This window comes from Equus quagga, chromosome 1 (genome assembly GCF_021613505.1).
Source record: "Equus quagga isolate Etosha38 chromosome 1, UCLA_HA_Equagga_1.0, whole genome shotgun sequence".
In the NCBI taxonomy this organism is placed as follows: domain Eukaryota; kingdom Metazoa; phylum Chordata; class Mammalia; order Perissodactyla; family Equidae; genus Equus; species Equus quagga.
Window position 1 is genome coordinate 17,115,779 of NC_060267.1, and position 27,233 is coordinate 17,143,011.

General features: G+C 45.9%; 2 protein-coding genes across 4 annotated transcripts in view; both read left to right on the forward strand.

Annotated features, from left to right (window-relative positions):
- Positions 1 to 1,475: 1,475 nt before the first annotated feature.
- Positions 1,476 to 17,353, forward strand: CELA1 (chymotrypsin like elastase 1). The gene is made up of 8 exons (XM_046659095.1): positions 1,476 to 2,394; positions 3,078 to 3,160; positions 4,301 to 4,401; positions 5,306 to 5,431; positions 6,500 to 6,636; positions 8,111 to 8,256; positions 16,143 to 16,292; positions 17,045 to 17,353. The coding sequence occupies exons 1-8, from the start codon at positions 2,355 to 2,357 to the stop codon at positions 17,060 to 17,062; spliced, it is 801 nt and encodes a 266-aa protein (XP_046515051.1). The 5' UTR covers positions 1,476 to 2,354; the 3' UTR covers positions 17,063 to 17,353.
- A 2,896-nt stretch (positions 17,354 to 20,249) lies between these two features.
- Positions 20,250 to 27,233, forward strand: part of BIN2 (bridging integrator 2) — a 29,693-nt gene continuing 22,709 nt past the window's right edge. For 2 of the 3 annotated variants that reach the window (XM_046659074.1, XM_046659064.1), the window contains exon 1: positions 20,250 to 20,374. In XM_046659074.1, the coding sequence (XP_046515030.1) occupies positions 20,294 to 20,374 (81 nt within the window). In that variant the 5' untranslated portion in view covers positions 20,250 to 20,293. Of the gene's footprint in view, positions 20,375 to 22,772; positions 22,880 to 27,233 lie in introns of those variants that run through there. The other variant, XM_046659082.1, reaches the window with a different exon arrangement.

The following is a 27,233-nucleotide window of genomic DNA, read 5'->3' on the forward strand; positions in this document are numbered from 1 at the left end:
GGATCCTGAGTGCAGACATAGCACTGCTCATCAGGCCATGCTGAGGCGGCGTCCCACATGCCACAACTAGAAGGACCCACAACTAAGAATATACAGCTGTATACCGGGGGGCTTTGGGAAGGAAAAAAATAGAATCTTTTAAAAAATAGTAAAAAATAAAATAAAAAATAAAAATTGAAATTGATCCTCACAATGCCTCCATACCTATTGACTCATTCTCTAGAAGTAATAACTTCTAGAGAAATAATAACTTCTACATATAAACCCTTCCATACCCTTTTTCTATGAATATCCAAACATACACAGTACCATATTGTTTGCAACTTGATGTCCTCATTTAATGTATCTAGAACATCTTTTCATGTCAATTCACTTAAGTCCAGCTCATTCTTTTTAAAAGCTGAATAGTAGTCCATAATATTGTTAAACTCAATTTCTTTAACCTTTCCCTATTAATAAATATTTAGGTTTTCCCCAATTTTGTGACAAACTGTACTATAACCCACAACCTCGTACATTTATTTTTGTGCCTGTGTTTATTTCAAAAGGATGCGTTTCTAGACTTAGAATTGCTTAGAGGAAATATAGTACCCCAAATTTAAGCCAAAGCCACTGTCTATGCCTAACGCTAAGAGTGAGGAGAAAGAAGAGTCTGACCAGCATGGGAGATGAGGCTGGGCGTGTAGATTAGGGACCGGTTGTGAGGGCCTGGAGTGCAGTCCTAAAGAGCTTGATTTTTTTTTTTTTTTTTGAGGAAGATTAGCCCTGAGCTAACTACTGCCAGTCCTCCTCTTTTTGCTGAGGAAGCCTGGCCCTGAGCTAACATCCGTGCCCATCTTCCTCTACTTTATATGTGGGACACCTACCACAGCATTCCTTCCCAAGTGGTGCCACGTCGACACCCAGGATCGGAACCAGCGAAGCGCAGGCTGCCGAAGCGGAATGTGTGAACTTAACTGCTGCACCACTGGGCCAGCCCCAAGAGCTTGATTTTTAAGGAAATACAGATGGGGCTTCTCTGGGCTGGGCCAAGTGTACAGAGATGGATGTGACATTAACCCTGCCCTTCAAGGCTCACTTTGGAGTATGTGATGTCAAGGGGTAACCTTTAGGAGGCCCTAAAGCCTCCTCTTGGACTCCTCATCCTGGGGCTAGAGCTGCCTCCTTCCCTTCCAGAGGAGGCGGGGAGGTGGGATGAGAACAATAAAAGGGGCTCTTGTTCCCTGACCCAGCTCAGCCCTCTTCCAGGACCTCTACTGTGTGTTAGAATGCTGGGGGTTGGACTGGAGAGGGAGCCCTCCAGGTTACCCCAGCATCATAGTGCCATGCCCCTGCACAGCTCAAGGAGCTGAAAAGGTGGCCTGTACAGAATTCCTTCCAACAGCCTTTTCCAGGCCCCTCCATCTGCAGGCATGAAACTTGAATTCTGGAGTGTGCAGGCAACAAAAGCCCTCAGGTGGACCAGGTGACTTTGCCATCTCCCTCTAGGCTCCCTGGCTTCTCTCTGCCTAAATCACCACTCCACCCATAGTCCTCTGCTCTGGGCCCTCCCAACCCAAACTCCTCTGCCCGCCTCCAGGCCCATGTACGTCCCTCCTTCCTCCTCTGCTCACTTTGATGGGTGGAGCCTTTCATCTCCTGCAGGACACTCCTGCTCCTCTGCCCTCCACCCTCACAGCCCTCAAACTATCTTGCTATCCTGAGGGCCCCCTCTTCTAACCTGCCCCACATTCTCCTTCTCTGGGAGCTTTCGTTGGTTCTCCGTCTGAGTCTCCCCAAACCTGTTTCTTAGTAGCCTCCTCCACCAGAATTCTCTCCACTGCATCTACTTTGCTTTTGTCTCCCTGCATTTATACCTCTGTCAGTGTCCTGGGGGAAGGTCCCATCTCCCTCGTGGGGCGGGGAGATGTTGCTGGCTCTTCTTTCTTCTTGCTACCACTCTTCCCTCCTCCACTCTTCCTTGCCTCCACCTCCCAGTGCACAGGATCCGTCTCTGCACTTATAGCGCCGCTAAGGACAATAAGGCAGCCACAGACCAACAGGGGAGCCCCCTGAGGGAAAAGCCAGTCATGGTTCTCCATCTTATTTCTGAAAAAGAGTGTGTTGGATGCTTTTCAACTGAAAGCAGATTATTAATTCAGCCCTGGCCTTGTTCTGTCTTTGAACAACAGATAAATTAGTGTACTTGAAAAGAAATCTTTTCATTTGTATTTCCATGTCACCTGTGATTTTCCCTGCCTTCCACCAGCAGCCCTGCCAGCTGGCAGGAAGAAGGTCAGCAAAGCTGCTGATAAGAGGAGTATAAAGAGGGCTTGGTTCATGGCAAGGGGGTAGTGGTCTGCTCTGTTGGCAACATGCTTCGTTTCCTGGTGTTTGCCACCTTGGTCCTTCATGGTAAGTGGTCATCCAGCCCAAGTTCTGTAGGGAGGGGGATTTGAGCAGGAGGGTTGGGAAGCTATCCCTAAGCCCAGGTCTGCTGTCTATCCCAGGGCGGGGTGGGACACTGCTTGTGAGTCTAGCAAAAACCTTACTGTCCTGGAGCCCATTCGAGCAAAGGTCAGGGCCACTCTCCATGCAGGCCTCTCTGGTTGGCAGATCCTGAGCCATGAACAGACAAAAGCCTCTTCCAGGGGCCTGAGCTTCCCCACCACCCCTCATTGACAGGAAGACATCCTCAGCAGGTGTGTGCCTGGGGTGTGCACTGCTGTCTCAGCCCCCTGGAGAATCCAACCAAAGCATTGTGTGATAGGGGGTTGGGAGAAGGGGAGGTCCCTTCAGGCCAAGGGATGACCTCTAGCAAGGCTGAGACCACAAGGAGCCTCTGGGGCCCTTGCCTGGCGATGTGAACTAGGTCCTTCACAGCATGCCTCAGACTACCCCTAAGAGTTCTGAGGATGCTTCTGAGGGGGAAGCAGAAGGCTCTCAGACGCCCCTGCTTTCAAAAGGGGCTCAGAGAACTCGCAGCTGGGCCCCTCATTTGCTAGGGAGGAACCGTGAATTCACAGACAAAGCACAACTGCCACCCCCCACCCCCACCCACGCTTAGTCATCACTCATTTTTCTTCTGCCCCACAAAGGACACAGCACCCAGGACGTTCCAGAAACCAACGCCCGGGTGGTTGGAGGGAATGATGCCCGGAAGAATTCTTGGCCCTCTCAGGTGGGTGTTCCTTCACAGCCCCGGCCTTCCAACAAAAGAGTTGCCTGTGCGCTGATATACAACATGATGTGTGTTTGTGTATGTCTTATCAACAGGAAGCTCTCCAACTGCCTCGATTCTAGGTTTTAAAGATGAATGGGACAAGGCTTAGGTGGTTTTCCTAAAAGCCAAAGACTTGGAGGAGGGAATTTAGACACGCCAACCACACTGACTGTCCCAGGCACACACCCAAACATAAACCACATTTACACTCTCAGTGACACCATTTATGCCACACTAGCAAGAATACACACCTCAGACTCCACATACCTTGACACGTTCACACACACACACACACAGAGTGTGTGTCTTGCGTTTGAGAGCAACCCCAGCCCCAAGATGTTGTTGTTGTTTATTTGGCTATTTAAAGCGTTTCCACTTTCATAACAGGGCAGCTAGGCTCTGATTTAAGCAATTTTAAATGTGTAAAACTGGCAAATTAACTGGTAAATAGACACACTTTGAGAGGAACCAGTGTAATTCAATTCAATTCAATTTACCAAAGCTCAATTGAGCTCCGATTTTCAGGAATAGAGCTATTGTGCAATATGAAGTGCTGAAGGAGAAGACATAAACTGATCAAAGTGGCCATTCCAATGGTATTTCTAAGTTTTCCCTGAAGTGGGGGGACAGGGAATAACTTGAACCTTGGAGGGGGAGCTCTGGAGACTTAAGCTTGTGGGGCTTAGGTGATGAAGCAATTCCATGGCTACGTTTCCTTCCCAAGAGAGAATAGAAGTAGAAGGACCTGAGTTCTCGGCCCTTTGCAACAACCAAGGGTAGAGACGCCAAACACATCATGTGTGTGCCTTTACTCCCCCATCATGTACACAGCAAATATCACCAAACAATGGAGCACTCTTTCCTGTTGTGTAGGATTCCAGAGAAATCTACACACCCCTTCTCACCACCACTCCAGGTAGCCATACCAACCAATCAATAGCAATTGACAGGTCAAATGAAACCTATTTGCCATCTCTAGCCCAGAAAGCTGGAGAGTGTTTTGAGGGACAGCTGGAATTTAAGGAGGTAACACATAGTTTGGGACGAAGCCTTTTAAGAAACACCAACCTGTCCCTCCTTTCTTCCCTCCCCATGTAGATTTCCCTCCAGTACAAGTCTGGAAGTAGCTGGTATCACACCTGTGGAGGGACCCTCATCAAACAGAAATGGGTGGTGACAGCTGCTCACTGTGTGGACAGGTAAGAAAAACAAAGACCAGCTTTCCTGAACCCCTAGGAGGGGAAGAGTCTGGCCCTTCTGGAGGAGTATGTATCTTTGGCCTTTCAGGACCCGACTTTAAGTGGGTGCTGGGGCCTGTGGGGAGGTAGGGGAATACAGAGTGAAAAGTACAAATTTTGGTGTCAGACAAGCTCTGGTTCAAATCCTATTCTACCTTCTTCTAGCTACGTGACCCTGAGCAACTTACTTAGCTTCTCGAAGCCCTCAGTCTCTTATCTCTGAAATGGGGTAATAATACCTACTTTGTAGAGTTATTGTGAGGATTAAGTAGGTAAATATTTAAGTGCCTAGTCAATGCCTGGCTGGAAACCATTTTTTTAAATATTGGTCTTGAGCAATGGTTCTCAAATTTGGGCATGTATGGAATCACCTAGAGGGCACTGATAGCTGGCCCCCACCCAGCAGAGTTCCTGATTTGGTCAGTCCAGGTTGAGTCCCGAGAATCTGCATTTCCAGCAAATGTCCAGGTTATGCTGATGCTGCTGGTCCATGTGTTAAGAACTACTGGTCTGGAGCTTGTACTTCCCGCAAAAGCCACTGTGGGCTGAGAGCCATCATTTCCTTTATGCTCACCACACCTCTCCCAGGTTGTGAGATATTCAGTCTATGATGTTTAGCTCAATAAATTGGGAAAATGAAGTTGATGGTAGCGTTTGTCACTTCCACAAGTTAGTAAATGAGAGAATGAAAGAGCTTTTTACTTCCTCATCCTCCAGGGCCTTTCTTCCCTCCTCTACCTGGGCCAGATAAGATGGGTTCTTGTCCTAAAGACAAGCTATAAGATCGCTTCCCAGTTTTTCTCTGAGGAGGAAAGAGACGGTGTGAGCCCACTGGATCACTCGGGGCTTCCTTCTCTCACTCCAGCCAACTGACCTTCCGTGTGGTGGTTGGAGAACACAACCTGAACCAGAACGATGGCACTGAGCAGTACGTGAATGTGCAGAAGATCGTGGTGCATTCCCAGTGGAACAGGAATAACGTGGCCGCTGGGTAGGAGCAAGGCTGGGGAGGCCTTGGGCTGGGAGGTGGAGGGCTGAGTAGCCAGTAATGGGATCTTGGCTTATTTCATATTCGTCCAGGAGAGCTTTGCGAATTTAGATTGTGGAGAGCTTGAGAATGTTTGAAGGTCTTTGGGATTTATTTGATCTAGGCTGGTTTGCATGATTAGATCACCTGAAGCTCCTTCTCTGCCGAGTTCAATGTTTCCATTTTTATTGTTATTTATTATTCATTTTATAGAATAGACTCCATCAGCAAAAGTAAATTTCTTAAAATGAATCTCACATGAGAAAACTCCTGCAAGACTGGGCTGTAAGTTTTTGAAACGGAAGTAGTTAAAATGATGGTCAGGGGCTGGCCCTGTAGAGTAGTGGTTAAGTTCAGTGCACTCTGTTTCGGCAGCCCAGGTTCACGGGTTTGGATCCTGGGTGTGGACCTACACCACTCATCAGCCATGCTGTGACAGTGACCCACATACCAAATAGAGGAAGACTGGCACAGATGTTAGCTCAGGGCTAATCTTCCTCAAGCAAAAAAAGAGGAAGACTGGCAACAGATGTTAGCTCAGGACAAATCTTCCTCAGCAAAAAATAAATAAATAAATAAAAATAAAATGTGGTCAGTTCTGTAGAGTATGGAGGTGAGGATGGGTTCAAGTAGTTGGGACATTTCTGTAGAGCTTTCAGAACCATGCAGCATTTTACATCTTTCTTTTTTGAGAAGTCTTCTTTGCTACCAAGATCACACCACTCTGCTCCTTTCTGAATCCCCATTCATAACAGAAAGACGTAGGCTCCACTCCCCTGGGTTGCAGAGATCAGAGCTGGAGTACAACAAAAGACCTCAGCAGCAGTGCTGCTGTTAAACATATCATTTCCTACAATCCAAATGTGTAATTCCTCAAGTTTGAGGCTTAGCAAATCAGCCTCCTCCTTCTTCAAAGTCATTAGTTTCCACTTCTATGGGGACACAAAGACTAGAGAAGGCCCAAGAGGGCCCGTATGCTGACCTGAGGGAAGCACTGATCCCATGAGTGAGCAGTCTCCTTTCCTCCCACAGTTATGACATTGCCCTGCTGCTCCTGGCCCAGAGCGTCACCCTTAACAGCTACGTCCAGCTAGGTGTTCTGCCACAGTCGGGAACCATCCTGCCTAACAACACGCCCTGCTACATCACAGGCTGGGGCAGGACCAAGAGTAAGTCACCTACGCTGGCACCATCCGCCACATGCCTCTTGATTGGGCAGCTCAGCTTCTGGGGCACATTTTTCTGTGGTCCTAGGTATTCATAGCCAGAGACCAGAAACCAAAGGAACTAGAGAGAAAATGACTGACACGTGAAATCAAGTTAAGAACGGGCTGTGGAATAGTCAAGTCAGAGACTCAAAGTCTCTTATGGCTAAAAAAACCTAACCTCAGAGATTATTTTGTATCAGCCTCTCATTTTATGCATGAGGAAGTTGAGACCCAAAGAAATTAAAGACCTTGTCCAAGATCACATGACTAGTTAGTAACTAGTTCGCTGAGGCCGGAAGCCGGGTATCCTGGCTCCTACTTTGGTGGTCATTACACCATCATGCTACCTCCATAGACAGTCACCGGGCTGTGGGTTGGAATGAATGAAGCAGGAGTAGCTGTAAGTCCAGAGAAGTGAAGGCAGAGGAGGCCTTAGGAGACCTCTTCTGGTCATGACAGGAAGATTTCTAGTGGGGAATGTCATTCAGATAAGGTGGAAAGGTGGGAGGGCTATGAGCAGAGATAGTCAAAAGGACACAGACATGAGGCCGGCCCTGTAGCCTAGTGGTTAAGTTTGGTGTGCTTCACTTCAGCGGCCCAGGTTTGGTTCCTGAGTATGGACCAATACCACTTGTGGATCGCCATGCTGTGGTGGCAACTCACATACCAAATAGAGGAAGATTGGCACAGTGTTAGCTCAGAGCAAATCTTCCTCAGCAAAAAAAAAGAAAGAAAGAAAGAAAGAAAGAAAAAAGCAGGGCAGAGACATTAGGCCTGACACAGAAGTCTGTCAGCCATCAGGCAGTATTTGAGCTCTGGAGAGGAGGCAAGGCCTTGCTGTGAGCAGCCAGTCTACTGAGAGAACCTGGAGCTGAGAGAAAGAGATGCTTCTTATCCAGCTCTGCTCTCAGTTCACTTAATGTCATTGTGGTTCAATTTCCTGCTCTATAATATGGAAGGGTTGTTGTAAGGATCAGAGAAATAATTCATGGGCAAAGGTTTTGAAAAGTCAAAAGAGCCAGATAAAGGAAAGCTGCACCAAGCTCTTAAGGCATGGAAACAAGTCCCAGTTCTGCTTCTTGGGGTTCACAGTGTAAGGAGGAAACTGGACAGACAGATAAGTTATCAACAAATAAGACCATTCTAATTACTGAACTGAGGTATCAACGAGTTAAAAAAAAAAAGCAAGAGTAGGATTGGCAGTTTGGAGCCTGAGAACAGTAATCAAGGCTGACTCGCTGAAGGAAGGGGCCCTGTAGCTTCCATGTAAAGAGAGAAAAGAGGAGGATCTATAATAAGCAACGAGCAGAGAGGAGGAGCTTGCCCCGAGGTCAGCTTTCATCAGAGCCTGGGAAAGTTTGGCAGGGTGTGGAAGGATTTCCCCCCCTCGGGGTGACATCTGGGGCTGACCTCCAATGCTGTGTGTCCTGTTCAGCTAATGGGCAGCTGGCCCAGACCCTGCAGGAGGCTTACCTGCCTTCCGTGGACTATTCCACCTGCTCCAGCTCCTCCTACTGGGGCTCCACTGTGAAGAACACCATGGTGTGTGCTGGAGGAGACGGAATTCGCTCTGGATGCCAGGTGAACACACTCAGGAAGTGTCGGGAGTCCCACCCCAGGCCCCTCCCCTCTCTGCCTCCCACCCTCCACTTTTTCTTTACTCCCTGTTCCACACCTACTCCGACCTCATGTACAAATTCAACTTTCTACTCTGGCGTCTGAATGAGAATCTCTATACTCACAGAATCTCAAAGTTGAAAGGAACCTTAAAATTCATCCTGCATAATGCCCTCACTCCAAAAGCTTGTATGTGGCCCAACATTTGTATGGTGGTGTATGTGTGCATTCTTTAGAAGTTGTTTGTGGTGTGTTATGGCTGCAGTGGGGCTAGGCCTGAGTGGTGGATGTAATTGTGTGCAAGGTAGCTCCCCGCCATCAATGCCAACTTCTCCTGTAGCTTCTCCTCCACCACCTCTTTATCCCGGGAGTATTCACAGTAGTGAATACGGTGGGGGAAAGTGCACAAAATAGTTTTATAATAGTTTATATATATAATCAATAGAATCTTCTTTTATTTAGACAAGATCAATCGGCAGTACACCATCTTAGAGATTTCTTAATGCAGTTCAACAAATATTCTTGATTATCTACCAAATGCCAGGCACTATGCCAAGTGCTAGGCACACAAAGATGAATCAAACAGTGTCTGGTGGAGAAATGCGAGGAGCAGACACATGTTAGAACATTGTAATGCGATGTGGTTAAGTGTTATCACAAACATACGCATAGGGTGATGTGGGAGTCCAAAAGATAGGCACTTACCTCTACCTGCTGGGGCCAGAAAAGACTTGCCTTCCCCAAGAAAGTGGGGTCTGTAATGAGTCCTGAAGGTTAAATAGGACAAAGCCAGGCAAAAAGGGGAAAAGAGGGGCCGGCCTCATGGTGCAGCGGTTAAGTGCACACGTTCTGCTTTGGTGGCCCGGGGTTCTCTGGTTCAGATCCCGGGTGCAGACATGGCACCACTTGGCAAGCCATGCTGTGGCAGGCATCCCATATATAAAGTAGAGGAAGATGGGCAGGGATGTTAGCTCAGGGCCAGTCTTCCTCAGCAAAAAGAGGAAGATTGGCAGCAGATGTTAGCTCTGAGCTAATCTCCCTCAAAAAAAAAAAAAGGGAAAAGATACTCTGAGAGAGGGAACAGCATGAACAAAGGCATGGGCCAAGAAACGTCTAGAACACATAGAGAATTATAGGGCATTTGCTACAGCTAGAGGAGAAGTCGGAGCCTCAAGACTCCAAATCCAGCCTGCTCCCTGTTTTTGTATGGCCCACGAAGTAAGAATGGTTTTTACGTTTTTAAATAGTTGGGGAAAAAATCAAAAAATAAGAAAATGTCATGACACTTGAAAAATATAAAATTTCAATGTTTAGGAAAATACCATTTTATTAGAATACAGTCATATTTGTTCATTTATGTATTACTTATGGCTGCTTTCACAGGGTTGAGTATTGTGACAGAGACTATATGGCCTGCAAAGCCTAAGATATTTACTATTTGGCCCTTTACAGAAAAAGCTTGCTGAGCTCTTGGCTAGAATATATCACCACACCAGGGGGTGTCAGGAGATGACACTAGGAGATGACAAGTAGGAGCCACATGACTTAGGGCTTCAAATGCCATGCTTGGGGATGTGAGCTTTCTCTCTTCGGCACTGGCAAACCATTGAAGAGTTTTAAACAGGAGAACAGCATGATCAGACTTTCCTTTTAGAAGCCGTCTTTGATAACAAGGTAAGCCTGTTTCTGAAGAGGGCAACCTTGGCAGGAAGACTGGTTAGGAGACTATTGCAATTATCTCAGCAAGAAACTTGAGGACCTAAATGAGGGCAGTGGAGGGGAGGGAAGAAGAAGGAGGGTCTGAAATGACTTACAGGCATCTGGTTTAAGTGATTTGGGGGAGGGGTTTTCTGCCTCAAATGAGCCAAGATTTATAATATTTGAGAGGGAAGGTGACGAGTTTGTTTCTGGACAAGTTGAGTTGGAGATCCCACTGGGACATTTGGGCATAGTTAACCGGTAAGAAATTCGGTGTAAGAAAGTGGAGCCTGGGGGAGAGAGCTGGGCTAGACACGCCCTTAACAGCAAGTGAGATCCACCGCCTCCCCTTGCCCCCACCAGGGAAAAGCGGTAGAATGAGAAAAGAGCAGAGAGTTGGGGGAGGAACGTGATAACTGAAATACTTGAGTGCTTCAGGAACAGGTGGAGGACAAAGAACCCATAAGGATCTAGAGGGATTTGAGATAAGAGAAAAAGGTAGTAATAAGTGTTTTATAAAATCTCAGGAAATACTGATAGGTCATCACAGTCTACTGTGTAGACGAGAGCCACAGTAGGTAACTGAAAGTGGCTACTTTGCTGGTGAGTAGGTCACTGGGAACTATGGAGTGGTGAGGGCAGAAGCTTGACTGAAGGGCAAGGAATGAAGAGGCAATAAGAAACGTAGCAAGGAGGGGCCGGCCCGGTGGCACAGGAGTTAAGTGTGCATGTTCCGCTTTGGCGGCCCGGGGTTCGGCGGTTTGGATCCTCGTTGTGGACATGGCACCGCTTGGCACAGACATGGCATCGCTTGGCAAGCCATGCTGTGACAGGCGTCGTACATATATATATGCTACATATAAAGTAGAGGAAGATGGGCACAGATGTTAGCTCAGGGCCAGTCTTCCTCAGCAAAAAAGAGGAGGATTGGCAGCAGATATTAGCTCAGTGCTAATCTTCCTCAAAAAAAAAAAAAAAAGAAACATAGCAAGGAATGTAGAATACTTTTCCAGGAATCTTGTATGAAAGAGAGGAATAGAAAAAGTCTGGTAGCTCTAAGGAGGATGACAAGTCATGGAGGGGGTGGATCTTTTAAGAAGGAAGAAAATTGAATGTGTTGAGAGGTAGAGAGGAGAGAATCCTATAGAGTCAGAGAGAGGAAATAATGGATGGCACAAGATGCCAGAGGAGAAGGAAGAGGTGGCAGCAAGAGCACAGGTGAAGAGGAAGAGCCTTTGAACAGGAAGAGGAACACTGAAATGTACATGGACATGAAAGAGTGTGCAGTCTGGGTAGCTGGAAGGTGGCACGTGTTCTGCATTATTGTTTCTATTTACTCATGTACTAGGAGTCAGATTGGATGCTGAAAATGAAGGGGCAAGGGTTGTATGGGTTTGGATTAATTAAGATGAATGAGAGAAGGATTGGCCTCCAAGATGTTACTGATAGGCTGAGGTTGGAGACCATGCAATGAACACAGGGGTCTATGATTCACTCTATTTTACTCAAAGACTCACCTGAAGGGAATGGATTAATCCAGGACTGGGTTTTCCTGCATTATTGGAGCAAAAGGACAGGACTGCAGATCAACTGCAAGGTTCCAAGCTAGGAAGAGGAGGAAGAGAAGCCAGCAGGAGGCAGGTTTGTTGTTAGTGCCCTCGAGTTGATTTTGACTCCTGGCAACCGTGTGTACAGCAGAGCCGAACCCTGCCCAGCCTTTTTGCACCATCCTCTCATCTTCTGGCGCTATATCAGACCATGCTCTGCTGCTCCTCTGGGCCAATTTTGTCAGAAGTGAGTGGCCAGGTTCTTCTTCCTAGTCTGTCTTAGTCTGGAAGCTCTGCTGAAACCTGTCCGCCATGGGTGACCCTGCTGGTATTTGAAATACTGGTGGCATAGCTTTCAGCATCACAGCAACATGCAGTCACCACAGTATGACAATGCGCAGATGGTGGTGAGGTTCCCTGACCAGAAGCAAACCAGGGCCGCAGCCATGAGAGGGCCAAATCTTAACCACTAGACCACCAGGGCTGGCTAGCAGGCTGGTAGGCTGGCTGAAACAGTAGAATCAGAGGAAGATTAAAGGTTTTTTTGTGAGCACTTAGAACCATGTAAGGAAGGTGACCAACTCATCCCAGTTTTCCCAGGACTTGCCAAGTGTTAAAACTTAAAAGTCCTGTATCCCAGGAACCCTACATGCAAGTAGGGGAAAAAAAAGAGAGACGTGCATACGGTAACCTCTCCCAGGTCCTCACCAGGTCCTTCACCTATAACCTCTTAAGGTCTAACCTTTCTTTCTTTGTTTTTTTTTTAGTATTTTATTTTTTTTATTGAGGTAACATTGGTTTATAACATTATATACATTGCAGGTGTACATCATTATATTTTGATTTCTGTGTAGACTACATCATGTTCACCACCCAAAGACTAATTACCATCCATCACCATACACATGTCCTGTCACCTCTTCGCCCTTCTCCCTCCTCCCTTCCCCTCTGGTAACCACCAGTGTAATCTCTATATCTGTGTGTTTGTTTGTTGTTATTGTTGTTTTTATCTTATAGTTATGAGTGAGATCTACAGTTTTCGACTTTCTCCACCTAACTTATTTCACTTAGCATAATCCCCTCAGGGTCCATCCATGTTGTCCCAAATGGCAAGATTTCATCTTTTTTATGGCTGAATAGTATTCCATTGTGTATATATACCACATCTTCTTTATTCGTTCATCCCTTGATGGCCACCTAGGTTGCTTCCAAGTCTTGGCTATTGTGAATAATGCTGCAGTGAACATAGCAGTGCAAATATCTTTACACATTCGTGTTTTTGTGTTCTTTCAATAAATACCCAGCTGTGGAATAGCTGGATCGTATGATAGTTCTATTCTTAATTTTTTGAGGAATCTCCATACTGTTTTCCAAAGTGGCTGCACCAGTTTGCATTCACACCAGAAGCGTATGAGAGTTCCCTTTTCTCCACATCCTCTCCAACATTTGTTACTTCTTGTCTTGTTAACTATAGCCATTCTCAGGGGTGTGAGGTGGTATCTCACTGTAGCTTTGATTTGCATTTCCTTAATAATTAGTGATGTTGAGCATCTTTTCATTTGCCTGTTGCCCATCTGTATATCTTCTTTGGAAAAATATCTGTTCAGATATTTTGCCCATTTTTTAATTGGGTTGTTTGTTTCTCTTTTGTTGAGATGTATGAGTTCTTTATATATTTTGTATATTAACCCCTTATCAGATATATTTTGCAAATATCTTCTCCCAATTGTTAGGCTATCTTTTCATTTTGTTGCTGGTTTCCTTTGCTGTGCAGAAGCTTTTTAGTTTGATGTAGGTTATCTTTCCTTTGTTTCCTTTGCCTGGTCAGACATGGTATTTGAAAATATGCTGCTAAGGCTGATGTTGAAGAGGGTACTGCCTATGTTTTCTTCTAGAAGTTTTATGTCCAGCTCTTACATGTAAGTCTTTAATCCATTTTGAGTTACCTTTCTAAATTAATTCATTTCTCTCTGTTCTCTCTCAGGGCCTTGAACTCTGAAAAACTAGAGTACTTTTCTTCTGGCTGCCACTCCAAATGTACAACTCTCTGAGGCCATTGTGTCTCCCAAATAGTGATTCTTCCGGGTTTTCAGACTTCTGAGTCCCCAGCCACCTTCCTCAGAGTGGATTCAACCCTCCTCTCACTTCAACCCACCCACTCCCACTCCTCTCTTTCCCAGCTCTTCCTTCTGCCCTAAAATCCACAGCCACACCCTCTGTCTCTCCAGAGCCTTTGTTTCTTTTGAGGTCAATTAGCATAAAACAATAGTACTGTATACAATTCAATTACCTTCCATTCCTCTCGCCCAGAAATACTCTCAAATCCCTGTTAGAATTCGGGTGGAAGAGATTTAGGTTGTTTTGTTTGCTTTAAGTACAATTATCTAACGTAAACATTTTTCCTAAACAGTAGTTGGAGTGGGGTACCTTTTTAAAAGAATTACCCCAATTTGAACTTTTGAGTTTGGTCTCCTTCTCTTTTTTTTTTTTTTTGGAGGAAGATCAGCCCTGAGCTAACTGCTGCCAATCCTCCTCTTTTTTCTGAGGAAGACTGGCCCTGAGCTAACATTCATGCCCATCTTCCTCTACTTTATATGTGGGACGCCTACCACAGCATGGCGTGCCAAGCGGTGCCATGTCTGCACCCGGGATCGGAACCAGCGAACCCCGGGCCGCCGAAACGGAACATGCGCACTTAACTGCTTTGCCACCAGCTCAGGCCCTGGTCTCCCTCTCTAGTTCTTCTTTCTTAAGTTTTAATTTTTATAAAAGCTATATGTATTAAATTGCTTAAGGTGGCAAATAAAATTATGAGGCTTAATAATGGAAAAGAACAGTTATTGTGTTCCTTGTCCCCTCCTTGAGTTCTCCCTCGCCAGAAGGGACCACCTTCAACTCTTTTCAGCTGCTTCTTTTAGTGTCTGCCTCCACACCTCTCTAAAAGATACACTTATATTGCTACTTAATTTTTCAGTTCAGGCATTACGGAAAATGTGGGTCTTTCTTCCTTTCACACATACATACCTGTCTCCCAAGCATGAAATTTTCTTATCCCCACTTCAACCTCCCTAAATAATTTTGGTTAGATTAACGTTTAGTATCTATTATGATTATGTAAAATGTTATTCACAACCAAACCATGTTGTATTCTAGGATTACTTTTCATTTCCTGCATAGCTTTGTTTTCCCTGGAGTTAGTAATTGTCTTTTTTATTTGTATAATATACACATCCCTAATTCAAACCCATAGTTTCTACTAATTTGTAAGTGACCTATTTTATCTTCTCTTGACTCTAGTGTTCTGTGTCTTGGTATGAGTCTATTTGCATTCATCACAAGGGACACTTGGTGGGTTTTTTCTTTCTGGAAATTCCAGATCTTTGGTTCAGAAAATGTTCATTTGTTGATGATTTCTTCCCCTGCATTTTTATTTTGTCTTTCTAAAATTTGTTATTCACATATTTACCTCCTAAACTGGTCCTCTTATTTTCTGTGTATTTTGTTTGTTTGTTTTATCTTCCAACCCTTCCAATCTTTTATTTCTACTATCATATTCATAATTTTCAAAGGCTCTTTTTGTTTTCTGAATATTCTGTCTAATAGCAGGTTGTTCCTGTATCATGGATGCAATATTAATTGTAGTTTTGTTGCTTGTTTTCTTCTCCCTGCATAATCTTGGTTGCCTTTGTTTTTTGTTTATTTCTTCGTCTCTTCGTTTTGATCTGTATTTTTATATAGAGGCTTTCTTCAGACGTTTGTTAATCCTTGACCATTTGCTCTTATTTCAGAGCGGGGTGATAAAAAGCTAATTGGTAGCTCTGAGCCTTAGGTGGGGTTCATATATAGCAAACTGCACTGTCAAGTGATCTGGCTAGACCTTTTCACTGGAGAACCTCCAATGTCACTGTCTTTAGGTCTTCCCTCTTGTGCTGGTTAGATTCTCCAGAGAAATATCTTCCAATTTTATGTCTGGAATTACAGAACTGACACTTTGGGAGCTGAGTAAGGAGAAGAGTGTCAAGGTCATATTCTATAACCCCAGGTTCCTCTGATTCTAAGCCTGAGCTGGTAACCACTACCCAATGCATCACTTTCTCTCCTCTTCACTCCAGTTTAGTTTAACATATGTTGACTGCCTACCCTGTGTCTAAAGGTTAAAGGTTAAGTCTAATTAGACCCATTGGTCTAAACACCAGTGATAAAGAAATCATTAGAACACCCTGATTATTCTACCCCAGATTCAATTTAGTCAGCAAAAGCTATTGAGTTTAAGATGTTCAAAGTTCTACGCTAGCATTGTGGAGAGGAAAAATATCTGTAAGACATAGTTCCTGTCTAAGAATCTCATAGACACACGTGGGAGGTAGAAACAAATTATGAAACCAAAATAAAGGCAGAACATGACATAAGGGCTGCAAAAGAAAGAAATACTGTGGTTGGTTAGAAAGGAAGAAGAGATTTATCTTGATTGTGGGGATATGAAGGAAGCGGAGATTTAAAACTACAGGATTTTACAGAGATGGGAGTGGGCTGGGTGTAAGCAAAAGCAAAGGCCCAAAGATCAAAAGATCTGGAGTTTGAAGACTCTGCTTCTCCTCCCTGCAGGGTGATTCTGGGGGTCCCCTCCACTGTTTGCTGAATGGCAAGTATGCTGTCCATGGAGTGACGAGCTTTGTGTCCAGCCTGGGCTGTAATGTCTCCAAGAAGCCCACGGTCTTCACCCGAATCTCTGCTTACATCTCTTGGATAAACAACGTGAGTCCTCTCAAATGCCAGGTTGAAATAGGGTCATCTGGAGACCCATGCACTGGCTGAGCTGGGGAATAAAAGTTGGGCAGGGGAAGCCACCATCTTCCTTGTATATTTACTCCTTCCCCTTCCCTTCATAGTGCACTTCCCCTCAATATGCTGCCATCCTGAGTTCCCCTTCTCAACCCACTAAGCAGGGTTCACCATGCTGTCTACTGCTTAGGATAAGATGGTGGCAACAGCAGATGTGAACCAGGCACACATCAGTGCCGTCCTCAGTCAAAGCCAAGGGAAAATCAGCTTCAGAAAGGCCTGCATGCTCCTGGGCAAGGGAAGAGGCACTTACATTCTCTCCCACAAGCTCTTTCTGAGGGCATGATAAGAATTTGCTCTACCCTTTGGAAAAAGGTTTTACCACCTTAAAAAATGCCTGAGGGTTAGGTGAGACTCTACCTACACTGACGTAGAGATAAAGCCTAACAATCATCCCACTTGTGCCCTCCAGCCTTCAAATACATTCTAGAGTCCTGTGGTGTGAACTTTGACTCACAACCATTTCAAGGTCTGTCCTTGCCACTAAGTCCTGGGGATGTTCCTATAACATTGAGTTGTCCTGACACAGCTGATACCTACTATCTGCTCCCCACTTTCTCAACTCCACAAAAACCCAGTACAGGGCCATACTCAAACTGGGAGCCCTGAAGAAAAAAGAAAGGGGGTGGACAGAGGTAACTGGATATAACTGTCTTTTCCTTCAGGTCATTGCCAGCAACTGAACATTCTCCTGAGTCTGACGGCCTTCCCAAGACGATTCTTAGATCCATAGCAGGACTTGAGACCATCAAGGAAAAAAGATTCTAAGAGACTATTAAGCCACATGCAGAAAAGCAAATAAAACTACATTATCATCGTGCGTCTTTTTATTTGCAATTAAGCTCTCTGGAGGAAATGCAGTTATAGGACCCAAATTAGATTTCACCACATTTCTGGGCTGGTTCTTCCATTTGCTGCCACCTCTACCAATTCAGAAACTGAGCCAAGTGGGAGTGGTTTTACATTATCCTTTTTGTGTTATTTTAGGATCTACCTACCCATTAAGCTGCCCATCTGCCCCTCCTTCCATGCATATTGGCTATATTCAAAAGCACACAGCGCTTTAGCACGTTCCTGAGTAACTAAATGTGCCCCAACTCTCCCAGGTAGACTGTGGGCTCATCTTTCTTTTGTTTTCCTCTTCAGTACCTGGAACTGGTGCTCACCCCAAGATTCTGGGTGATGGCAACTACTAGGACACATGAGAGATGGGAGTATAGGATTAGGTGGCAGGTCAGATGCTAGCAGACAAAGAAAGTGACAAATTAGAAAGGAAACTAGGGAGGAAAGAATAGAAAAAAGGAGAAAAGAAAAAGAAGATACTGAACAAAGAAAGGAAAGGGTCGAGGGGAAGAGGCAGAACAAAAAGGGAGGTAACAACACTGTGGGGCATCAAACTAAGTGTGAGTCAGCACTTCAAGGCTTGGACTAAAACAGGCAACCGGATACAGGGTTCCACAAATCACAGAGAACTGGGAAGCTGATAATCTGCCCTATCATGACCAGGATTCAGTTTGTTAGAGTGGCCTACAATAGGGTGAAGAGGGAAGTGAAAGGAGAATGCTAAGAGGATGAGAAGCAGCTTTTCATAGCAATCACAGAGGACCGGAAAAGAGGGACAAGGGTATTTAACATTACAGCAGCGGAAACCAGCTAAGACCCATCCTGTAATTTGCAGGCTGCTGTGTCGGCAGAGGCCTCTAGAACAGTGCATACAGTATAACAGGCTGGGCTGGAGTCAGGATGCCTGTACATCCATCTCAGTTTCACCACTGAGGACTGGGTAACCGTGGGCAAGTCACCAGCCCTTTCTGTGACTCAGTTTCTCTATCTAACTTCTAAAGATTGTTCCTGCTCTAATACTACATGCTTTGGTGACCATCAATTTCAGTTCCCAAGAAACTGGCACTGAAGAGTTTCTTAGGAGGCAGTGGCTGGGCTGCATTGCTGTGGATTCCTGAGAGTGACACAGGTATTGGCCTCCTCTGCTAGTGGCATACCCGGCATCATCACCATCTTCTCTCAGTGTTCCCACAGTACCACCACCCGCTGGGCTTCTCCTCACTTCTCCCCATCCAGTATCAAATCCTTCCATTTCTTCACTCTGCCCCTTCTAGACTATCCCCACAGCTAACATTCAGAATAAACCCTAATGACCTACTTCCTGAAAATTTTATATCCATTGCTATAAACAAATTAAGCATATAACATTATAATCACCTGATTACCAACTTATCTCCACCTCCAGATTTTAAGCATCTTGAGGTCAGAGAATGCTTTTTTAAATTCATCCTTGGCTTCCCAAAACCCAGCAATGCCGGTAACATGGTTGACCCTGAGTAGACATGTCTGTTTTGGGAGAATGAACTAGAAAACAATAGCAGACAAGGGCCTCCAATTTTGTCTCAGGCCTCCAGCTTCCCTCTCCACTCCTTAGGAAGTGTTTTTTTTTTTTTAAAGATTGGACCTGAGCTAGTATCTGTTGCCAATATTCTTTTTTTTCCCTTCCTCTTCTTCTTCTTCTTCTTCTCCCCAAAGCCCCCCAGTACATAGTTGCATCTTCTAGCTGTGGTCCTTCTGGTTGTGCTATGTAGGACGCTGCCTCAGCATGGCCTGATGAGCGGTGCCATGTCTGTGCCCAGGATCCAAACTGGTGAAACCCTGGGCCGCTGAAGCAGAGTGTGCAGACTTAACCACTCGGCCAGGGGCCGGCCCCAGGAAGTGTAACTTGAGCCTCTTCCTTGCCTTAAGGGAATTTTACCTGCACTGTAAAACCCTTGAGTAAATGGTTCTTCCAAACCTAGTGTCCTAATTTCCAGCTCTCCTCTCAAACAGGTCAGGGAGTAACTTCCACTTGGAGAACTTCTAGCTAGAGAAGCAACAGTTGTAAGCAGTCCCATCCCAACTCTCACAATCGTATCTGTCTTCACCTTCCGCCTCCATAAGTACAGCGTACTAGTTTATCCAGCTAGAAAAATTTGCTCCCCATCCCCAGCACAGTCTTCCTACTCCCTCCTCAGTCTCTGTTCAGTAAGATCCTCTCTTTTCCCAAGGACCCCCATTTCTATCTCTAGTGCAGTTGTTCCTCCCTTTCAAATCCAGCTCTAGAGTTCCCCCTCTGCCCTCTCATACCAGTTCCAGGCTTAGAGCCAGCCTCCCTGGTACAGGCTCTCCATCTTTAAAGACTGCAACCTGGAGTAAGAAATATATTTTACTTGGCAACCTAGTCATACATGGGTTGACCTATATACATACCCATATAAGTAAAACACGTTTTCTGATGCAACAAATACGCCTGCTGAATGGAAATCACGGTATTCTCTACCCATGGTTTCAGTTATTTTCCAGTTCTGACTGTTACAGCTAAGCAGCTTTCGGGACCAACGAGGCCTGGCCCACCTTCGAAAGCTCTTTTCAGTGGGGCTGCGGTTTCTACACCTCAAGGCTGGAGAGCTTTGCAGGCCGTCCTGAGCAGGCACCTCCTGAGGGCCGGCCCAGGCTGCACGCCCTCAGGCCCACCTCCTCTGACCAGGCCCCACGCCCCGCTCGCCCCCTGCTCTGGGCCGCCCCCCGACTGTGCCGGGTCGTGGGGAGGCCTCGGGGGGCACGGCTGGCTAGGCCCCAGTGGGCCTCGGAGTGGGCCTCACAGCGGGTCACACGGTGGCTGCCATGGGGGCCGCCAGGCTTGCTGCCCTGGGCCTTGGGGTGGCCTCGGGGTGGTCGTGGGCAGCCTCAGGGTGAGCCTGAGGCGGCCGCGGGGCAGGGCGTGCCGGCCAGCAGGGCCAGGAGGAGGAGGCCCGCCCGCCGCCGCCGCCGGGTGCGAGGCATGCCGGGAACCGCACTTCCTCTTCAGGGGCCTCCTGAAAACCACAGGGCTTAGGGCCCGGGCGGGCGGCCCCCAGGGAGCCGGCGGGATGGCAGAGGGCAAGGCGGGCGGCGCCGCCGGCCTCTTCGCCAAGCAGGTGCAGAAGAAGCTCAGCAGGGCCCAGGAGAAGGTAGGCGGCCAGGCTTGGCGGCCGGCGGGGAGCCGAGGCCCAGGGCCGGCCACGGCGAGAGGGGGCGCAGGGTGTTTGGGGCCCAGAGTCCTGGCTGAAGAGAAGGGGCGCCGGTTCCCCCAGAAAGGAGAGCGGAGGCGGGTTTCACTACAACGGGCAGACGTGAGAGAACGGAGAACGTCACCCGCTTTGGGGCCAGGACAGGGGAAGCTGAGGAGACAAGTCTCTCAGCAACGGTAACGCTCAGGCCAACCCAGAAAAGGTGAAAGAAAGGCATTAACGTTGGCGACTGCCACGGAGCGGTCTTTGTTCCAGCCTTCCAGCGAGGATGGTATTTCACAGATGAAATTGAAGGTTCTGAGAGGGTCGTTTCCCCCAAGTCCTAAGACAGGCGTGAGCAGCTGTCCTGCCAGTGGTACCACCGGTCACCTTGGACCGCAGGTCCGCAAGGGCCAGAGTAATTGTGCATCCTTCTCCCTGTACCTAACCCTGCCTGGCGTCTGGGTGTTGTTTAAGCTGATGTAAGCAGTAGCCCAGATCTGCTTCCTGCCCCTTCCCTTTGCCCGGCCAGCGCACCCGGCCCAGGGTGACTGAAGGAGCATCTCTTTTTAGATTGTGTCCTTCGGCAGCTCTGGGTGGCCCTACTCCAGCACTAGCGTTTAGGTAGGCTGTCTGTCTATAAGTTGCCTACCTATGTAGATTGTGTGGACACTTCTCTACACATTTTAATGGTGTTCTTGCTTCTACTTGTTGACAGTATTTTCTTTCCTTCTAACCTGAACCTCTGCTTTCCACCTGTCAACACTTTGGTAGATGAGATGGTATGAAAAGATGACTATGCCGGAAGAAAAAGCCGGAGGGGGACAGATAAGAAGGACTTGAGATAGAATTTTGGTTCTCTAAGGGTTTGTGATTTTAGAAGCATTTGGATGAATACCACATGCTTAAGAATTGAAATATTCGTATCATCTTCTAAAAGCAGAGCACTGGTTTGGGCCCTGGGAAGGATTAAAGGCAACCAGCTCTCCCAAGTGGGGTTATCAACAGAATTGATGGACGGTAGATGTAGTCCCTTTCTTTAAGAGGCTCACAATGGAAGGGAGAGGAGAATAAAAAAAATACATACATATATATATATATATATATATATATGTACTTTTTCTGTCTTTGTCTGAGGAGGCTGGGGTGATGTGGAAGAGCAGAGGAAAGAGGAAAGATTTTGTACGGCTGGACTTTCTTATGTCATTTTACCCTGACTTCACCTTGATCATGGTTTCAGCTTCTCCAAGGCTGTCTGGTCACTAATCTGAAAGATGGAGATGAGAGCCTGTGGGAAGGTGTAGTTAGATGTGGTATGGAGGAACAGAAGGTACTAGGGAAGAGAAGGCTGGCTGCGCTATGGGTTGGACAAACAAAAAGAAAAGACAGAAAACTCATGGTTAATAGTTATTTTTAAAAGACACAGCAGTTGATTTTACCTCACTCTTTCACCTTCTGTCCTCTTTTAGCCTATCATCAACACTATGCCCTTGCTTTCGGATTTCTCTCCTTTTCTAAGCCGGGACTCCAAAGCCTTGGGTAAATAATGTCCCTGCTCTGGGCTTCAGATTCTGCCTCTGTAAAATGACATTCAGTAATTTGGAAACTCAATTTGGTGGACACCTAAGTGAGAAGGGGAGAGGGCTTCTTGAACCTCAGAGTCAGATACTTCCCAAAGGGAGAACCAGCTGCCCAAGTACACCCTATTCTTCCTGGTCTGAACCCTGAGAAGGCAGAGAAGAGCAAACTCAAATCTGCCCTGGGGAACCCCAGGTCGATGCAGGAAATAAGAAGATACTCTGAACCTAGACTTCGACAGAAGGACAGCAGATGTTGAACTTGGCGCAGTACAGCTGGCACCCTAGAGGTAGTGGATGCTGCCTAGAGTGGGAATGTAGGCCTGAGATGTAGGGAGGAGCTCAGCTCTGCCTGCCTGAGTCCTTGAGTCTTGGGAAGTTACTGAAGTCAAGATAAACAGGGAGAAAGTTATAGTCAAAAGAAAAGACTCCCTGGGACTCTGCAGTTTTTCTATATGCATTTGGCTATAATCTGAGTAATATGTAATAACGAACATGTCAAATATCAAGTGCCTGTATGGATGAGGCACAAGAATATAAGAAAGATACGATCTCTCCCTTTATGGAGCCAACATTCTTGTGATGTGATCTCACTTCATCTTTTTCAACTCTTTATCATATTATTGGTATCCCAATTTTAGAAATGAGGAAACAAGGCTCAAAAGAGATTGACAACTGGCAGAACTATCACTGAAACCCAGGTGTCCTGCCTTTGGATCCAACCTCAGGCTGCTCTCTTTACAAGGTTCCTGATAAACCACCCTGACATCTGTGCCTGCCCACTTCCTGCTGTGCCTGCCCACTTCCTGCTGATCTTCTTTCCAGAGCAAAGCTAGGAGTGGAAACACCTTTTGCTCGGGACTCCTCCTCTGAAAAACTAGAAGTGAAGGTCTGGTGACTGTTAAACATAATGGAGATGAAGCATTCTTCTTGTTTTATTTTCCAGTTCCCACCCAGACTCAACATGAGACCGAATTCAAGCTGGCTTTACTGTGTTTTTACAGTATGACACATCTTCACATTTCAAACTAATGCTTTCCCCATCTGTTTGTGATTTCTCTGTGGCAGACCTCTCAGATCTCCCCCGAGGAAGGGCAGTGTTTACTCTTCCTTTGTTGGTGTTTTTCTCTGTTGACTTTTACTCAGCTTGTATCCCAAAGGGTTCAATAAACAGTTTACAGAAAAACTCCTTTGTCCAGGATACTAGGCTGGACCCAGGAGGCAATTTAGAGATGAGTAAGAGGGCATTATTGCCTGCCAGAAGCTTACAGTCTAGGAAAAAAAAAAAAAGTAAAATAAGTGATCTAGGGAGCTGCAGGTCTGTGGGAATTCAGAGGACAGAAAGATTGAGGAGAAGTGAAGGAGGTTTTGTAATGAAGGCTGAATTTGAGATAGAAATTATGGCTGATTAGTAGTTCCTCAGGCAAGTGGTGGGAGAGCATTCCAGCTGAGGAATGCCAGCATGAGCAAGGCATGGAGTCTGGAAATCTTTTAGGCAGAAGGGTGAGAAATGCAGCTGAGCTGGAGCACAGGGAGTGGTGTGAGAAAAGGCTGGAAAGTAGATTAGGGCCATATTAAGGAGAGCCCACTTTAGCATATATTGTGAAAATAAGAATTTCTTACATAACTACAATATCATTATCATACTTAAGGAAAAATTTTTAACGAAACTCCGTAATATCTAAGATCCAAGGCCTATTCAAATTACCCCAATAGAGAGAATAAACTAAAATATAATAAATGGTTATGGGGACGGGTCTTCATGAGGAGCTATAGCCACCAAACATGTCTGCACTGATTTTTTTTTAAAGCTTTATCCTCCCACCCCAATCTACACAAAAGTGTAGTCTTCCCCGATTTCACCAAGTGTTAACATTTTGCCACATTTACTTTTCCTCTTGTCCCTGCTGTTTCTCTCTAAATATCTGTGTTCTAGCTTCTCAGCTGCTAGGCCAGGCAAATGGGGGCGGAATTCTAAGTGCGGGACTTTAGGCATTGGTATTATGTGGACTTTCGTTAGGAAGTGCTCCAAAGGTAGAATTTATTAATTATTTCCACAAACATCTGTGGAGCATCTCTTCCCTCAAGGAACTCTGGTTGAGGAAGAACCTCTACTGCAAAGTCTAAGTGCCCTGTCACAGGGCCCTGTTGCTTATGACAACAAATGACTTTGGGCACTGGTTATGTTTCCACGGGGACAATGCTCTTTTCAGTTTCAGAATTGAAGGTGGGAGTGTTTCCTCAGCACACACACTCCCACGCCCTTCAAGGCTTTTTGCTTTGAGCCTTTTGGGGTTTGGGGATATTGATCTGTCCTGGCATGTGCCACGTCAGCTCTAGGCTAAGTTGACTCCTCTGTCCTTTCAGCCCCCTCCGCCTCAGAAGAACCAAGCCCCAGGGCAAAGGAAGGGAGGAGTAGGGGCCTGCCCGGTGGCACAGTGGCTAAGTGCACACGCTCTGCTTCCTCAGCCCGGAGTTCACCGGTTCCGATCCCGGTATGGACATGGCACTATTTGGCAAGCCATGCTGTGGTAGGCGTCCCACATATAAAGTAGAGGAAGATGGGCATGGATGTTAGCTCAGGGCCAGTCTTCCTCAGTGAAAAGAAGAGGATTGGCAGCAGTTAGCTCGGGGTTAATCTTCCTCAAAAAAAAAAAGGAAGGGAGGGGTAGCAGGAAGGAAGTGAGAGCTGCATTTAGCACTAACCAAGGTGGTTTTGTAACTCTGGTAGAGGACAGTGTTTTGTTGGTGTGAGCGGGAGGAGCCTGGGAAGATGGCTCACTCTGTGCAATCAGGGCTGGGTGTTAAGTGAGGTGGAGTTAGAGACGTGGACAAACACATATGGCTAAACTGAAAAGGAAACAAAACAAGTATTTATAGGGAGGGGAATGGAACTAGACATAATGATAGTGAATTTGTATTGAGTACTCACCAAGGGCAGCACTGTGAAAACAATTTACACATCATTTCATTCTCCCAGCAACTCCAGGAGATACTGTTATCTTAATGGGGGAAAGGGAGTTCTGTAAACTGAGGCTTGAGAGTAAGCAGTTTGTCCAAAGGCTTACAGCCAGTAAGTGGAAAGGCCAAGATGGGGGCATTTTTCTGTCTGACTTCAAGCCCTTGATCTTAACCACTATAAAGAGAGCTCCAGAAGTGAGAGACACTAACCCCAGGATTAAGAATGGAGACTCTTGGGTCAGAGTCTTGACATAGAGCTTTCCACACTCCCAAAACCTGGGCACTCTTGCATGTCATTCAGAGCCCTTCACAATGAGACTCCAATCTCCCTTTCTAGCTTCCTACCCACCACTCCCCAGAACACACCCTAAACCAGCCATGCTGAACCATCTCATGAAGCTGCCATGAATTTGCGTAATCCTGTGATTTTGCTGATGTTATCTTTGCCTGGAATTCTCTTTCCACCTTCACCCTTTATACTCTATTCCAGTCTAGCAAAATCTTAATTCAAGGCCCAGCCCATTGGTCCTTCCTGTATCAGTCTCACTCTCTTTCTTGTTTTATAACAGGTCCTTATGTTTTATAAATAGATATTTATGTATTAAGCACCTATTTGCTGGATACTGAGAGATCTAGATGAGTAAGACAAGTACCCAATCCTCAAGGAGCTCACTGTTTAGAAGGAGACATAGATAGATAAATACAAATATAAAAAGTAATAGAAGTGTATACAAGGTACAGAAGTTGAAGTGCTTAGGAGAGAGTGATTAACTCGATTAATGGGATGAAATAGATATGGTTAAGCATCACAAAGGATATAGAGTATGAATTGGGATAATTGCCTAACAGACAAGGTGGGGAAGAGCATTCCAAAAAGAAGCAAAAGCATCTATAACAAGCAATAATATGGCTTTGTAGGGGAGGAAGACATTTCCTCTACCCACTCTGGGTCCTTCTGGCTGTACTACAAATTAAATTGACATGAGACAGAATAACAGGAGAAAATTAAACAAAGCTTTATAACATGTATACGTGGGAGAGGCTCAGGCAAACTGAGCAACTTGCCAAAATGGCAGAGGTTCTCATCTTAAATACCATCTTCAGCTACAAAGGAGGATGTTGGGTGTGGGGCAAGTCAGTTGTGGGAGACTACAAGAAAAGCACAGTAAACAAGAGTAAGGTTATTATGCAGATTTAAGTCCTTGCCTTCCTCATTGATAAGAGTTTTTAGAGGATAAGGTCATCCACCCTTCTTCCTGGTACAGAGAGGGAGAGCCTTTACAGATGGAGATTTTCCTTACAAATGTAAATGTCTCTTGCAAAGAGTAACTTCTACTTTTCAGAGTTTCTCTCACGCCTGCAGTTTTTAAAAGTAATCAGCCCAAAATAATACACATGCCAAGGAGACATATCTTGGGGTGGCCAATTCCAATCTCCCTTAGCTTATTTGGGAAACTAAAAAAATGTTAGGGAGGGAGACCTGCAGGATGGAGGAATAATGAGAGCTGATGCTTAGTGAAGGGTCAGACCGTTGAGACCTGTGTGCACGCTAGAGTTTGAACTATACCCTATAGATACGTAATGGACATTTAATAAAAATTCATTGAGCAGATGAATGGAGAACCATTAGAAGGTTTTAAGCTGCAGCATGATGGGCCTATTGTAGCAGGCCAGATGAGAGACAATGAGGGCTTGGACTCGAGCTGTGGCAGTGAGACTAGAAAGCATGGGATGGTTTCTGGAGATGGACATGGTAAGTGATTTGATGAAGGAGGTGAGAGAGAAGTAGTTGAGGGCAACTCCTGAGATTCTAACTTGGGCCCGGGGGATAGCGTAACTCCCAAAATGGGGGTGACAGGTAGAAGAGTCAGGGCTTTCTTACTTGTTTATAGGTGAGCGTCCCTGCTGAGAGCAGGTACTGTATCTTTTTCATTTCCACATCCTTTGCATTAGCACTGAGACCAGTGTGATGGTTAGCTCTCAGTTTCCCAGTGGAGCGGAGATAGACATGGATAGCATTCATTTCTAGCTGAGTTTCAAATGCATTACATCAGAGCTTCTCAAAGTGTTCCACGAGGGCCCTTGTGAGAGAAGAGTGTCCTGCCAGCCTTTCCAACCTTGTCTGTCTAGAGGACTCTACAGCTATGGCAGGAAGAGGGTCTCTCAAGTGAAAAACATCTTCAAGGCTCATGTTTTATCTTTAAAGCCATACACATTTTACATTCTTCTTATTAATCCTTGTTTTAATAATGTATAACATTTTCCCCTTCCCCTGCAGTAAA

Bases quoted from the DNA above. Each gene is read 5' to 3' on its own strand.
- CELA1 (XM_046659095.1), top strand. From the start codon at position 2,355: ATGCTTCGTTTCCTGGTGTTTGCCACCTTGGTCCTTCATG. The intron at 3,161-4,300 runs GTGGGTGTTCCT...CTCCCCATGTAG, and splicing joins AGAATTCTTGGCCCTCTCAG to ATTTCCCTCCAGTACAAGTC. The intron at 4,402-5,305 runs GTAAGAAAAACA...CTCTCACTCCAG, and splicing joins GCTGCTCACTGTGTGGACAG to CCAACTGACCTTCCGTGTGG.